This window comes from Saimiri boliviensis, chromosome 15 (genome assembly GCF_048565385.1).
Source record: "Saimiri boliviensis isolate mSaiBol1 chromosome 15, mSaiBol1.pri, whole genome shotgun sequence".
Lineage (NCBI taxonomy): Eukaryota > Metazoa > Chordata > Mammalia > Primates > Cebidae > Saimiri > Saimiri boliviensis.
This window is the reverse complement of record NC_133463.1, coordinates 89,128,678-89,144,487: the sequence shown is the minus strand read 5'-3', so window position 1 is coordinate 89,144,487 and position 15,810 is coordinate 89,128,678. Positions and strand designations below refer to the sequence as shown.

The following is a 15,810-nucleotide window of genomic DNA, read 5'->3' as shown; positions in this document are numbered from 1 at the left end:
TCTCTAACAGTCAAACTTTTTAAACAAAAGTTTCCCCTTTTGATTCTCTTTGTCTACCTCCACCACTTTCCCTTTCACCTCCTTACTTCCCTCTCAACGATATCTGCAGCCATGAAGGGCGTCACCAGCCACCGCCAGCCTTCTGGAATAGTTATGTGCTGTGGTTCACAGGGTGGGTGAAACTGTTACTGGCCAAAGAGTGAATATTTTAGCGTTTCTCTCTGTCTTCTCTTTGGTCCTGCTTTTCTTGATTGCCCCACCTTTATCCTTCCCCAGGATTCACTTTCATTTGAGAAAATGTTTTTCTAGAACGTAGGTTCTGTTATTTGCACAGATGCACCCAGAGTAAGCAGCAGAGAGGTGTGTGATCTTGGGTCAGACCCTTGGGGCATGCGGCTTGCTCGGGGGTCGGGCGGTGGTCCACGGGTCCGCGGGGCCATGTGGCGGCCACCCCCTGACTCTCCGGCTGGGTTGTTTTCCTCTTTTGCAGATCATCCGGTCACTCGATGGGGATTACCAGCGGACCACCTGTTTGTACCACCTTCCCACCTCTCTGTAGCAAGAAAAGTCACTTCAGCACCTCTTCAGTAATAATGATGAAACTGGTATTAACTGAATGGCATTTATGGATTTTTAACTCTAATTCACAGTAAACCAGCAAGCCATATGTTTAAAATCCAACCAAAAATCGTTCTGTGTTGCTGCATGTCTCATACCATTGTAAGAAGTTGTGAGATACCCACTTGTGCAAAGAGGAATGTGAGTGTTGCTTGCCCAAGGAACACAACCGAAGCAGAAAGAGAAGACGTCTTAATTTATCATTACAGATCTATGAAAGCATTATTTATATAGATAGAATATATAGAGAAATATATATTTTTTGGTGGTAATGAAAATGGCTCCGCAGAATGCCGACTCAGAATCTATGCAAGTTCAAGAGTTATCCGTGCCCCTGCCAGACCCGCAGAAAGCCGGAGATGCAGAGGCCGAGAACTGTGAGACCATCAGCGAGGGGTCCATAGACCGAATCCCCATGCGCCTGTGGGTGATGCACGGGGCGGTGATGTTTGGCAGGGAGTTCTGTTACGCCATGGAAACAGCTCTGGTCACACCCATACTGTTGCAGATTGGTAAGTCTCCTCCCTGTCTGCGCGCCGTGAACTCTGAGCGGAGCACCTGTGGACTGGGCGTGGCTCTGACCCTCCTGAGGAGTAGGATGGCATGTCCTGGAGAGCCCTGGGCACAGGAGTCTTTGTCTCCTTTCCCTTCAGCCTGCTCTGATGGTGGTTTTCTCCTCCTGTTTTCAGCTGGGTTTGGGGAGGAGTGCTCCTCAGATGTGGACGTTGAATTACAGTTTTGGCAGAGTGGTAGCTGAGCATCTGGGGCAGAATTGGCACTGATAAGTACTGGCTCTTGGCTGGGGCCCCTCTCTCCCGCCGTCCCTGCCAGGTCACAGTGAACCATGAGCTGAGAGTCACTGGCTGTGTCGTGAAAGTAAATTCTGTGCTGCACTCTGATTCCTTGTGTGTAAAGTGAGTGTGATCACACACCAGCCCTCAGAGGGTCCCAGACATGCTTCGAACGGTGCCTGGCCGTGGGAGATGCTGGAAGATGCTATCTTCTTCTCCGTGTTGCTGTTGGCTCGAATCCAAGGTTATTGTGGACATTAGATGGTTCAGTGACAGGCATTTCCAAAAGCACGGAAACTCACTGAGACACGTGCGGGTGGGCGTGACCAGGCCTCGCACATGCAGCACCTGATGTTCCTTCCAGATGACTGGGCAACATGGTGGGCCCCGCGGGGAGTCCCCACTGGGGATGTCTTGGGCCCAAAAGTTTTGCTGGAATGTTTAGTTTTCCTTACGGCCTAACGAAGTTTTAAAATCTGTCATTTTCTAAACCCTTAGCCATATAAGCTGTCTGGGTGAAAGGCAAACAATTTAGAAGCATCAGTTTTATTCGAGAATTCCACATACTGCACTGTAAAATATTTTTAAATCTTGTTATTTTGGGTGTTTTAGGCTTGTTTGTTGCTACAGACATCATAAAGTGTTTCTTGTACCGTGAGGTCTCACTCAGCCTCACTGTGGTGCGGACGCCTTGGTCATGTGCACGGATCTGACTCCAGCGAAACTGTAGTGTTTTCTTCCGTTGTGTGTGGGGCAGCCCCGCTGGTGTCTGCTCCGAGGAGCGCGGATTTCCTGTCACCCTGCAGTGGGAGCTGATGCTCATTGTCACAGATCACAGGAGGTACTGCGCCCACCCCTCGATCTGGTCACTTGGCGAATTAATGAAAAAGCACTCATCTTCCTTTCCCAGTGCTTTGCTGTATCTCAGCGCGCTTTTCCCTTTGCAATTCTGCGTATGTTTTCATCTTTAAAACCTGTTCTGAAAGGCTTCGTGAGATGGCCAGAGGACCCGGGGCGCAGACACGGTTGAAGGACTCTTTTCTGGAGAGTTGGGGAATCGGGCACAGGGGACAAGGTGCAGGTCGTGCTTCGGTTCTCTCCTCTGTGTTTGTCACTCTGCATTTATTCAGCTCCTGCTCCTTGGGTGCCCATCATATCCAAAGGCACAGAGGGTGGACAGGACCCACGTCTGTGGGCTGGGGGACTTATCTCCGTGGTGGGGGTATGGGGCGCTTGGAGAAAGAAAGTGACGGGACCAGCGAGGGAAGAAAACGGGCTGGGCTGGTGTGGGAAGGCCTTTATGGAGAGCAGGGCGAGGGCTCTTGGGCCTCACATCTGGAGGCCGAGGGAGGGAGACCTGGATGTATTTGCGGAACTGAAGGACCACCTTTACGGCTAGACCCTAGCCAGGGAGAAGTTGGGTAGCAACTAATTTTCCTAAACATTTATATTGGCCCTTCAGTGTGTGAGGACTTGGCACCAAGGTGATTATGAAAGCATTGTTATAGCAAAGCTAAGGCGGTTGGAATTACGAATTGGGTGTCATCATTCAGTTTCTGGACAGTGAATTGTGGTTTATGACAAATACAAAATTTAGAAGCTCTGATTCCTGAGAAGTAAGTTGATGTGATAGAGACATTAGGAACAGTTTTCCCCGATTTTCTCTGTGGCAGATACTGTGTTTCATGGCTTTAAAAACCCTAGCACTTACACAACACCTTGGAATTTTCGTGCTTGACAGATGATGAGTCTCAATTTCTGTGCAGCTTAGTACATCTCATTGTTTGATTATTTATTACATGAGACTTGTATAGATTTTAGATAATTTAGGATGACAAACACAGATGCTCCTCATCTTGCATCAGGGTTATGTCCCAGTAAACCCATCCTTGAAAATACCTTAACTGGAAAATGCATTTAATACACCCACCCCACCACATGTCATAGCCCAGCCTCACCTTCCTTAACCGTGCTTGGAACACTCGCACCAGGCTGGGCACGCTGGCTCATGCCTGTCATGCCAACACTTTGGGAGGCCAAAGTAGGAGGATCACTTGAGGCCAGGAGTTCAAGACCAGCTAGGACAACATAGCGAAACCCCATGTCTACAAAAAAAATGAAAATTAGCTGGGTATGGTGGCGCACACCTGTAATCACAGCTATTCGGGAGGCTGAGGTGGGAGGATTGCTTGTGCCTGGGAGTTGGAGCCCGCAATGAGAGCCATGATCATGCCACTGCACTGCAGCCTGAGTGATGGAGTGAGACCCTGTCTCAAAAGAAAACAAAAAAACCCACAACACTCAACACCAGCCTATAGTCAGACAAAATCATGTAACACAGAGCCTATTTGACAATGAAGTGTTGAAGGTCTCATGTGATTTATTGAATACTGAAAGTGAAACCAGTCTGTCTAAGCCAGGCGTCCCCAAACTACGGCCCGCAGGCCTCATACGGCCCCCTGAGGCCATTTATCTGGCCCCCCGCCGCACTTCAGGAAGGGGCACCTCTTTCATTGGTGGTCAGTGAGAGGAGCACAGTATGTGGCGGCCCTCCAACGGTCTGAGGGACAGTGAACTGGTCCCCTGTGTAAAATGTTTGGGGACGCCTTGTCTAAGTGCTTGAAATACGGTTTCAAGTGAACGTGTATGGCTTTCACCTTAGTGTGAAGTTGAAAAAGCATAGGTCCAACCATCATAAGCCCGGGACCTGTCTGCATATGTGCTTCACTACACAGTCTATGTCAGGCATCCCCAAACTTTTTACACAGGGGACCAGTCCACTGTCCCTCAGACCGTTGGAGGGCCGCCACATACTGTGCTCCTCTCACTGACCACCAATGAAAGAGGTGCCCCTTCCCGAAGTGCGGCGGGGGGGCGGATAAATGGGCTCAGGGGGCCGCATGCGGCCCACGGGCCGTAGTTTGGGGACGCCTGGTCTATGTAGTGCATATTAAAGGTAGCTTTCCAAAGTCGTAGGTGTGTCTGTTCCATATAAACTTCAGCAATGACGACTGAAACGGGAGAGCTGTAGGAAGTGTGTAGTCTGTGGCACACTGACCCTAAGGGAATGAAATTGGCATTTATTGACCCTGAGCACTACATTAATTCGCATAAAACCTTAAGCCCAGGTTTGTGTTCGGCAGGAGAGCAGGACGCGTGAATAGAAGGTATTTTTACAGGTTACGGGAACAGGGCTTTAATGAGTCTGTTCTTAGCCATGCTTAGATTGAGTCCAGACCACAAAAGGCCCAATTTATTTCTCAGGGTTTGACTGAAATTACACTTGCCAGGGTAACGTCGTGACCGAAGTATTCCCTGGTCGGACTTGGACTTGGACTTGGAGTTTCTTTAAGAAGTTGTCTGCCGTCCACACCCAGAGCCACAGTGCTTATGACCGGATGTGGAAGCAGTGCTCCCCTACTCCAAACAGGCAGTTTGACAGTTGACGTGAGGTCTGCAGTGGTGTGGCTGCCACCATTAGGACCTAGAATATTTTCATCACCCCAAGACTCCCAAACGTGCCGCCCATCAGCCACTGCGCTGCCCCCAGCCACCACCAACCTGCCCCTGTTGTCATGGCGCTGCCCGTTCTGGAATCGATGTAAATGGAATCACACGGCATATGGTCTGGCTCTTGCCACTTAGCATAATGCCTTTCTGATAGAATCATCCTTGTTACTGCATCAATCCATACTTTGCACCTTTTCAATGCTGCCTAGTTCTCTGCTGAATGGACACGCCATGATTTGTTTATTCATTCATCAGGTGGTAGAGATTTGGGTGTTTCCATTTTGGAAGCTACAATGGTAAAGCTGCTGTGAACACTCACCTTCAGGGCTCAGCTGTGTGGATGTGTTTCACTTCTCATGCATGGATCACTGGGTCCAGTGTTTTGCAGGGTGACAGGACCATCTTGCATTCCCACTTGCATTGTAGGGGGGTTCCTGTTTCTCCACATCCTCGTCAACCGTCAACACTTGATGTCGTCAGTCTTTTTAAACTTCGTTCATTGAAGTGGGTGTGAACCATATCTCATTGCGGCTTTAAGTGCTATGGCACGATCACAACTTACTGAAGCCTTGACCTCCCTGGGCTCAGGTGATTCTCCCATTTCAGCCTCCCAGGTAGCTGAGACTATAGGTGCGCGTCACCACCCCCATCTAATTTTTGTATTTTTGTATAGACGGGGTTTCACCATGTTAGCTAGGATGGTCTCGATCTCCTGACCTTGTGATCCACCCGCCTCAGTCTCCCAAAGTGCTGGGATTACAGGTGTGAGCCACCATACCCTCTAATTTTTGTGTTTTTTTGTAGAGATGGGGTTTCACCATGTGGCCCAGACTGGTCTCAAACATCTGGGCTCAAGCAGTCCGCCCACCTCAGACTCACAAAGTGCTGTAATTACAGGTGTGAGCCACTGTGCCAAGCCTGTTTTGTTCTTTTATGTTTTCTTATACCTTTTTTTTTTTTTTTTTTTTTTTTTTTTTTTTTTGAGACAAGGTCTTGCTATGTCACCCAGGCTAGTCTTGAACTCCTGGGCTCAAGTGCTAAAGTGATCCTCCCACCTTGGTCTCCCAACGTGCTAAGATTACAGACATGAGCCACCACTTAAAAAACAAACAAACAGGGACTCACTCTGTTTCCCAGGCTGAAGTGCAGTGGTGTGATCACAGCTCTCTGCAGCCTCGACTTTCCTGGGCTCAAGCAATCCTCCACCTCAGCCTACTGAGTAGGTTGGACTGTCGGCACGCACCACCGCGCCAGGCTAATATTTTAAATTGTTTACAGAGATGGAGTCTCACTGTGTTGCCTGGCTCATCTAGAACTCCTATGCTCAAATGATTCTCCTGCCTCAGCCTCCGAAATTGCTCGGGCTTCAGGTGGGAGCCACTGCGCCATGCCCCTTTTCATTTTCCTCATGATATCTTTCAGAAAGCAAAAGTTTTAAATTTTGATGAAATTTGGTGTCTCACACATCTTTTATTGTTCCTTTTCAATGAAGAACTCTTTGCCTGAGCTGAAGTGAGGTGTCGTGATCATGGCTGACGGCAGCCTCAGCTCCTGGGCCTGAAGTTCTCTTGATTTTTCTCTTCTGTCTCCTTCTTAGATACTTTCATAGTTTCTGTTCTCCCATCTAGGTCTGCGATCTGTGTGCGTTAATTTGTATACACCATTAGAGTTGAGGGTTCCCCCTCTATCCAGCATGTGGAAATTGAGCTGTCCCAGCACCGTTTGTAAAAAGTCTGTCCTTTCCCAGTGAAATCCATGGCACCTTTCTTGGCATTAACTGACCACCTACATGGTAAATCTGTTTCTAGGCGCTGTTCTGTTCCATTGGTCTATGTGTCTGTTCTCTGCACAGTAATGCATTTCCGTAGTTTTATGGTGCATCTTGAAATTAGGAAATAGACCTACCTCTTGAAACTCATTTTTGGGCCAGGCATGGTGGCTCACACCTACAATCCCAGCACTTTGGGAGGCCAAGGCGGGAAGATTGCCTGAACTCAGGCATTCGAGACCAGCCTGGGCAACAAGGCAAGACCCCGTTTCTAAACAAGAAAAAGAAAACTCGTTTTGGCTGTTGTAGGTGTTTCATATTTCCATATAAATTTTAGAATTAATTTCTGCAAAAAGCCTGCTGGATTTTTATTGGGATTGTATTGAATCTATAGATTAAAGAGAATTAACATCTTAATTTTGAGTCCTTCAGTCCATGAACATAATGTGTCTTCTCAATACATTTAGGTCTTTAATTTCTCCTAGGAATGTTTTGTAATATTCAGCATATAAGTCTGTCACATACTTTAAGCATTCCATCTTACCATGTTATTGTAAGTAGGACTGCTTTAATTTCCATTTCTGTTTGTTCATCACTCTATAGAGTAGTGTAAGTGATTTTTACATACTGACCTTGCATCTTGCCGTCTTGCCAGACTCACTTAGTCGTTCTAGAAGCTTTTAATGATAAGACGTGTGTTGGTGTTCCTTCTTTCCGGATACTGGTAATTTGATCAGTCTGGTTAAAGGTTTGTCCATTTTGTTGGTCTTTTCAAAGACTCTGCTTTTCAGTTTCATTCAATTTTTTCCCTCTTATTCACTTCCATTTTGCTAATTTATGCTCTTCATTCATTGTTTTCTTCTGCTTACTTGGATTTAATTTGCTCTTTCTAGTTTATTCTTTTTCTATTATTGGACAGGGGTCTCACTGTGTTGCCCAGGCTGGCTGGACTGAAACTCCCAGGCTCAAGCGATCCTCCTGCCTCAGCCTCCTGAGTAGCTGGGATTGCAGGTGTGTACCACCACACCTGGCTCCTTTCTCTAGTTTCTTAAGGTCACGCTTAGAGCACTTGGTTTTTTTTTAGATGTTCTTTGCTAATAAAATCACTTATTAGCAATGATTTCACTTCTAATAAATAAAATTGCTGTTGCACAGAGGGGTCAGAGAGGAGTCTAAAGAGAATCTAAGAGGCCCCTGAGATACCCTCTGTGTGGCCCCGGTGGCTTCACCTGCTGGTTTTCATGGCTTCCCCGTGAATAACTCCATTAACCAACAGAACATGGCAGCACTGAGGGGATGTCACCGGGCACGAGCGCGTGCGGCTCTGCCTCGCTGGAAGACCGTCTCTTGCTGCCTCGGCCTGCACATCTGGCTGAGTCAAGCTGCCTTCTTGGAAAGACCCATATGGCAAATCACTGAGCAGGAGGCCTCCAGTTAACACTCTCAGGGCTGAGGCTCTCAGTCCAAGGGCCTGAGAGAGCCCCCAAGCCAGAGCCACCCCACAGCGCTGTGCCTGGATTCCGGGTCCTAGGAGCCGTGCGGCCGTCACTGTTGCTCTGTGCCACTGGAAGGCGTGTGGTTTGCTACGCAGCGGGTAACCGGTACGTGCGCTCGGAATATGCTGTGTGTCAGACTGTCTGACTGCGCTGGTTCCCCTGTGTAACTTAGGGCACGTTGGTATTTTTCCCATTGTCTAAATCCTCACCTTGGTAGAAGGGGTGTGAATGTATTACAGAAGAAGCATGTTTGTATTGATAAATATCTCAGCAAAAACCTTAATTATAACTCGTTCTGAAATAGCAAGCAATAGCAAATGTGCCCTTTCCCTCTTCCCCAAAGAAACCTTTCCCTTCGAAAATTAGTACACTGGAAGCTGTGAGAAGCAAATGAGCGCAGTCTTTGCTGTCATCAGAATCAGCAGAAGAGTTGTTTGGAATCTAGGAGCAGCCAGCTAATGCACATGTATGTGAGGTGGCCCTTGGTGGCAGTTTTCTAAAGTGACTCACCCTGCACCATCCTTAACCCGGGCAGTGTGCGTTCTTCAGAAGTTAGTGGTGGCACTGCCTGCGACGCTGCTGCCCCTGGGAGGCCCCTCGCTTCCTCTGCCCTCAACTCCTGGGCCTCCAGCTGGTCTTGAGGCCCCGCTGCTTCCCCTCGCGTCCTCCCTTGTCCTCCAGTGTGGCCTCTCTGGAGCCCTTGTACCACATACACCAAGGGTCCGTGAGTCCCGTCTAGCTCTAAGGGTCCAGCCTCCCCTGAGTTGCACATTGGGAGTTGTCTGCTGTCAGGTGATGCTGAGACCAGCTTTGCGGTGAAGCAGGGGCGGCCACAAACAAACCTCTCAAACACTGAACGGGGAAGGAAGTGGCAGTTTTATTCAGCTGAGAGCAGAGGCTGGCTGAAGCCTCAATCACCAAGCTCCCTGACAAAGAAAATCCTGGCCCTTTTAGAGACTTACAGTCTAAGAGGTGCACTTGAGAGAGGGTTGAGAGCATGGGGCACGTGACTAGGTAAGAGTCTGTGCAGTTGAGCAATAATGGTGCATTCCGGGGAAAATTCCTCCGTCCCGTGTCCGTGATCTATTGATAGGACTGTGATTAGGAGAAGGGGATTTAATCTCTAACCTTTAGACCTGGCCGGCAGTGCCAGCCGGTCCTTCCACTGACCTCCTCTGGCTGGCCTTTAACTTTTCATTCCTCCTCTTCCCCAAGCACAGGCTTGGAGAAGGGGGTCTCCTTCCTTATTTCCCTGCTATGAGAACTTCACTTACTTACTAGGGTTCTCGCCTTCTTCCTCACCATCTTGGTTATTCAACAAAACCGACTGATCGTGATGCATGTAATACGCTTGAGCTGAGGTCTTCTGGTGAACCACAGTAGTTACCAGTTCCCTGAGCATTTGAAGGAACACAGGCAGTAAGCAGGGGAGCAGCAAGCAGACACCTATGACCAGCACCGCACCTACAGTGAGAGTTCTGAATCCTCCCAGGGCTGGGAACCATTTCCCAAACATTGATCCAAGGTCAAACCCATGCCACACTTGCACCGGCACGTGGGCTAGCTTTGTCGTGTCTCTTACAATATTTTCAACTGCCTGGCCTTGATCATCTATGTGCAGGCAGCAGTTGGTTAGATTGAATTTTCCACAGACTCCCCCTTCGGCCGCCAGCAAGTAGTCTAGTGCTAGTCTGTTTTGGTAAATAGCATTTCTCATCTGAGTCTCTTGCCGGGCCAAGTGGTTTAAAGCTTTACCTTTTCATTGGTGATTATTTCTAAGACAGCTTGCAACCGGATAATACGGTTGATTATAAAAATTGGGGTCCGGTATCCCCGTGAACCGTCCTGTGCCCATGTGGCAGGCCCGTCATACTGTATGATTCTTTCAGGAGGCCATTGATCATCTTTCCAATCTCCCATAGTCAGGCTTCTTGGTTCCCGGGGAGACGTATAGACAGGGTATCCTAACAACTCACCTGTCCTGACAGGCAGTAAAAAGAAAGAGGGTTTAATGGTGCCTGTGACACAGCCGCCAGTCCAGCTTTCAGGCAACTATGCATACGCCCTGTGCCCGCATATCCAGTACAACCCGGCTGGGGCTGTCCAGTCTCGACGGAACCCAGGATGATTCCAGGCGTCCTGCAATGTAGGGAATTTGAGGAGAGGGTTCTTCTCTGTGTGGTTTGAACTCCACCAAGTGACTGCATTCGCTGTTGCATTATACAATTGCTGTCCCAGGCAACTAAGCTTTCCCACTGGGACAGTGAAGTCTTGCCCCTCTCTGGCCAGGCAATACTGTCCAATAATTGAAACTTTTAGGACCCAGAAGCTGTTGGTTTGAATTCTTTGGACTGAGGTTAGCTCAGGGACGGGGTCAGAGGGCAGTAACTCTCGGGCCTCCCATGGCCACCGGTCCCCACTGTAGGTCCTCCGCACACGTAACAAGTAACATTCAGTGAGTGGGCCACGTTTTCAGCTCACTGGAGGAACAAGTTTTTTGTTGTCTTTGGGAGTTCTGGGGCCAGTTCGTTTAACTCCTCATAAAAAGTCTGATACACTGGCACTGGGCTGGAGGTACGTCTTTGGACCTCCCCTTGAATTAAGATATTAATCATGGGATCCAGTCCCTTCCCATCAATTCCTAACGTCACGTGTTCTCCTTTTTCCCAGTGGGGGACCTGTGGATTTGTAATTGTTAACTCTAATGGATTGCAATGTCCAGAGGTGCAGAGACCATTACTCCCGGGAACACTACTTCCCTTCCTAAGGAGGACAGGATCGCTTTTGTCACTTTTCCAAGTGGCCCAGATAACACATGACCAGTAAGTACATTCACTACACCAATATGTTGTCTGGCAAATATACTTATACTCTGCTGCGTAACCCTGCTCCCAATCAAGAGAGCCACACCCCTGATCCATAGCCGCACAAGCGTCAAATTTTATCACAACTTCCCTGGGGACTCCTTTCTCCTCTGTTCTAGCAATTAACCTGCTGGAAGTCTTCCATGCCATCGTTGTTAAGCGTTTTACCTCAAAAATTGTGCACATGGGGGACTCTGATGGGTCATAGCACACATCTGGCTGCCCGTCCCCGGGACTGCAGACCTTATACTGGGTGCCATTATATAAACAGGCTCCTTTTGGAGTCCCTGTACATTCATAATAGCTATAGAACAAAAGGACAGTAGTGATTTTTCGCCCCACCTCAGTGACTTTGTGTATACACTGAGAACAGTCTCCAAAATCAGGTAAAGTTCTTACTACATGAGTCCAAGTTCCAAGGAGAATGAGCCCCACGATGAGTTTCCTCATGCTTCGGCCGTGCTTGGACCAGTCGGCTTCCGGGATGTGACTGGGGCAAGGCTTGCCGCCTTCCTCAAGGTGATCTGACAGCTGTTGTCGGGGTCTGATCTCAGCTCTCAGGTTTCAGCCGCTGCAGGTTTGACTCGGCTGTGATGAATCCAAGCTGGTATTCCTTCCACTTTCACAGCTCTGGGAGTGGTCAGGATCATGGTCAGGGGTCCTTTCCACTGGGGCTTCAAAGGAGTGACATTCCAATCCTTTATCCACACTCGATCACCTGGTGAAAAAGGGTGAACTGGGGAGAATAAGCTTACTGGGCACCTTTCGTTAACCCAGGCTGAGATGGTTTGGGTGACTTTTCCTAAGGCCTGTAGCTGTCTCTGCAATTCAATCTCTCCTGTCTCTGCAATTCAATCTCTCGAGGAGTTTCTGGGAGCCCCCGTAGTAGAGGTGGGGGTCTATGGTACAGTATCTCATAAGGAGAGTACCCTGTTTTCTTAGAAGGGGTGCATCTAATTTTAAACAACACCATGGGAAGTGCCTGTACCCACTTTAACCCTGTCTCCTGGCACACTTTTCCTAAACTGTTTTTGATTGTCCGGTTCATTTGCTCCATCTTCCCGGAACTTTGTGGTCGGTAGGCGGCATGCAGTTTCCAGGTGATCCCCAACACCATTGCTGTGTTTTGAACCAAGTCGGCCACGAAAGCCGGCCCGTTGTCCGAGCCGATGCGCAGGGGCAGTCCAAACCCGGGAATGAGATCTCGAAGAAGCACACGGGTTACTTCGCAAGCTTTCTCGGTTCGAGCTGGGAACGCTTCCACCCACCCAGAGTGTGTACATACCAGAACTAGCAGATACCTATGACCTCCACAGTTGGGCATCTCAGTGAAGTCCACCTGGAGATCCTCAGAGGGAGCCGCTCCGTAAGACTGTAAGCCAGGCGGGATCGCTGGACCCTGCTCTGCGTTGTGTCGTCGGCAAGTTACACATCGCTGTGACACTGCCTTTGCTAGAGCCGACAAACGTGAAATGTAGAAGTACCGGCCTGTCAACTTTTCGAGAGATTCTTGGCGCAGATGGGTGGTCTCGTGCACGGCTTGCACAACAGCAGCGCTCAACAGCTGTGGCACTGCTGTTTTCCCACCGGGTAGCCGGACCCACCCTTCCTTCATTGCCTGTCCCCCTTCGTTCTGAAAAAAGTCCCTTTCCTCCTTAGAATAGGTAGGCACCAAATCAGGCATTTGGGGGAGTAGGGGGGCTGTTACTGCTGCTCGGTAGGGAGTGGACACTGCTTTTCGAGCTTCTGAGTCAGCCCAGGAGTTGCCCAGGGCAACAGTGGTGGAGGCCCTTTGGTGTCCCCGGCAGTGCATGACTGCCACCCGTTGGGGCTTCCAGACTGCCTCTAATAGCTGCAGAATTTCCTGCCGATGCTTTATTTCTTTTCCCCCTGAGTTTAAGAGTCCTTTTTCCTTGTATAATGCCCCGTGCACCTCGAGGGTTAGAAAGGCATACTGAGAGTCGGTGTAGATGTTCACCATCTTACCTTCACTCAGCTCCAAGGCCCGTGTTAAGGCAGTAAGTTCAGCTTTCTGGGCTGAGGTTCCTTGTGGCAGTTACTTCGCTTCAACAACAGTATCCAAGGTTACTACTGCATACCCCGCACACCTCTCTCCGAGGGAGTTAATGAAACTGCTTCCCTCCACATACAGCTCCCAATCAGCAGGTGTCCAAGGCTGGTCTCGGAGATCAGGCCTGCTGGAATAGACTGCGTCCAGCACCACAATACGGTCGTGTTTCACTGGGCTCTCCGACGCTGGGAGCAAGGTCACAGGGTTTAAGGTGTTACAGACCTCAATGATGACGCGGGGGTTTTCACAAAGCAAGCTCTGGTACTTAGTCAGCCTGGCATTTGACAGCCAGTGATGTCCCTTGGTATTCGTTAGAGTCACCACTGCACGCGGGGCTTTTATGTTAGGGTTCTGCCGCAGAGTCAGCTTACCTGCTTCTTGGGCTAACAGGGCAGTTGCCGCTAGGGCTCTTAGGCAGGGAGGCCAGCCCGTCGAAACTCCGTCCAGCTGTTTAGAGAGGTAGGCCGCCGGCCTTGGCCAAGATCCCACAGTCTGGGTTAGCACTCCGACGGCCATCTTTTCCTTTTCTGATACATACAGTGTAAAGGGCCTTGTTAGGTCAGGTAATCCCAGTGCCGGGGCAGACACAAGTTTTCCCTTCAGGGTGTGGAAAGCCTGCTGCTGCTGGGGTCCCCATTCAAAGGGTTCCTTGTCTCCCCACTTTGTGACTTCATACACGGGTTTGGCCAGTACTGCAAAGTTTGGGATCCACAGTCTACAGACGCCCATGACTCCTAAGAGTTCTCGTACCTGCCTTCTGGTTTTGGGTTCCGGCAGGTTGCAGATGACCTGTTTCCTTTCCGCCCCAAGGCTGCGCTCCCCCTGTCGAATAGTGAATCCCAGATACCGCACCTGCTGCCTGCAGATCTGGGCTTGCTTCTTGGACACTTTATACCCACACTCTTCCAGGTGCCGAAGTAAGGCATCTGTCCCCTTAGCGCACCCGACTGCCGTGGAGTGGCCCAGTAAAAGGTCATCAGCATACTGGAGCAGCACGCAGCCTAGGCTCTTGGCAGGAAACTTCTGGAGATCCTGAGCTAGTGCCTCCCCAAAGATGGTGGGGGAGTTTTTGAACCCCTGGGGTAGCCGGGTCCAAGTGTACTGGGCAGTGGCACCTGTTTCCAGATCTTTCCATTGAAAAGCAAATAGCTTCTGACTTTCAGGAGCTAGCCTAATGCTGAAAAAGGCGTCCTTTAAGTCCAGACAAGTAAACCAGCTGTCCTCAGCCGACAGCAACCCAAGCAGCGTGTATGGACTAGGCGCCGTGGCGTGCAGGGTCACGGTTGCTTGGTTGACCAGGCGCAGGTCCTGCACTGGTCGGTAGTCCTTGGCTCCCGGCTTGGGGACAGGCAGGAGAGGCGTGTTCCAAGGGGACTGGCAAGGAACTATGATGCCATAAGCCTTCAGGCATCTGAGAGGGGCTTGGATGCCTTCGAGAGCTTTCCTTGGGACTGGGTACTGTCTCTGTCTGACGGGTAATGCCCCTGGCTTTACTTCAGTAACCACCGGGGCTTGGTTTACTGCCAGCCCTGGGGGGTTGTCCTCTGCCCAGACCCCTGGCCATCGCTTGGCTAGAGCAGGGGTTAATTCTCGTCCTGGTTCAGTCAGGAAGAGTCTCCACTCCTCCTCCCGGGGGACTGTCAGAGCCATGATAATCCCTGCCTGAGGCAGTGTTAGCTGCAGGGAGCCCTTATCCGTGAAGGTGATAGTAGCTCTTAGTTTGCTTAGCAAGTCTCTCCCCAAGAGGGGTAGGGGGCAGTCTGGCATGTACAAGAACTGATGTGTAACCACATGGCCTCCCACTGAACAGGTCCGTGGTAGGCAAATAGCCTGCTTTTCTGAAATTCCAGTGGCCCCAATTATGTCTGTTGTCTTGCCAGACTAGGGGGCCATGGGTTGCGTCACTACCGAGTGCTCCGCCCCGGTGTCAACCAAGAAATCAATGTCCTTGCCCCCCACTGTCATCCTGACTATGGGCTCTTTGGGGGCATTTGAGCCCTGTCCCCTTCAGTCTGTTGGCCCCCCTGCCAGGCCAAACAGGGCAGCTTCATCTTTTCCTGAAGCTTCTTGCTTGGCGTTACCCTATTCCCTTGTCAACTGAGGGCAGTTCTTTTTCCAGTGTCCTATTTCTTTACAGTATGCACACTGGTTGCGCTGTAGAGGCTGCCGGTCAGGCGGGGCGTTCTTCCCAGGGCCCCCCTTGCCCTGCCCCTTCGAAGGGGTTCCTCTGATAGCTGCAGCTATCAGGTCGGCATTTCACCGGTTCTGTCGCTCCTGCTCTGGGCGACTTACTGCGTCTCTGTTCACAAACACCTGATGAGCTATTGCCAACAACTGTGTGGTGCTCATGGCCGCAAACCCAGCCTGTTTCTGCAGCTTCTTCCTGATGTCGTCAGCACTTTGACTAACTAGAGTCAAGTTCACCATGCGCTGATTCTCGGGCTCCTTGGGATCAAAGGGAGTGTACGTGCAATAGGCCTCATATAGCCTTTCATAAAACCGTGCTGGGCTTTCGTCCTTCCCCTGCATAAGCTGAGACACTTTGTGTATATTTGTGGCCTTTTGTGCTCCTTTCTTCACTCCCTCCAATAAGGCCTCTCTGTACCGAGTTAGCCTCTGCATGCCCTCCGGGGTATTTGGGTCCCACTGAGAGTTGGTCCCTGGCAGCTGGGTTCTCACGTACTCCTGGGAG

At 50.0% G+C, this 15,810-nt stretch overlaps 1 protein-coding gene across 3 annotated transcripts in view; it reads left to right on the top strand.

Annotated features, from left to right (window-relative positions):
- The window catches only part of SLC45A4 (solute carrier family 45 member 4), a 99,770-nt gene that overhangs the window by 48,361 nt on the left and 35,599 nt on the right, over nt 1-15,810 (top strand). For all 3 annotated transcript variants that reach the window (XM_039464867.2, XM_003942081.4, XM_074387219.1), the window contains exon 2: nt 491-1,130. In XM_039464867.2, the coding sequence (XP_039320801.1) occupies nt 890-1,130 (241 nt within the window). In that variant the 5' untranslated portion in view covers nt 491-889. The remainder of the gene's footprint in view (nt 1-490; nt 1,131-15,810) is intronic.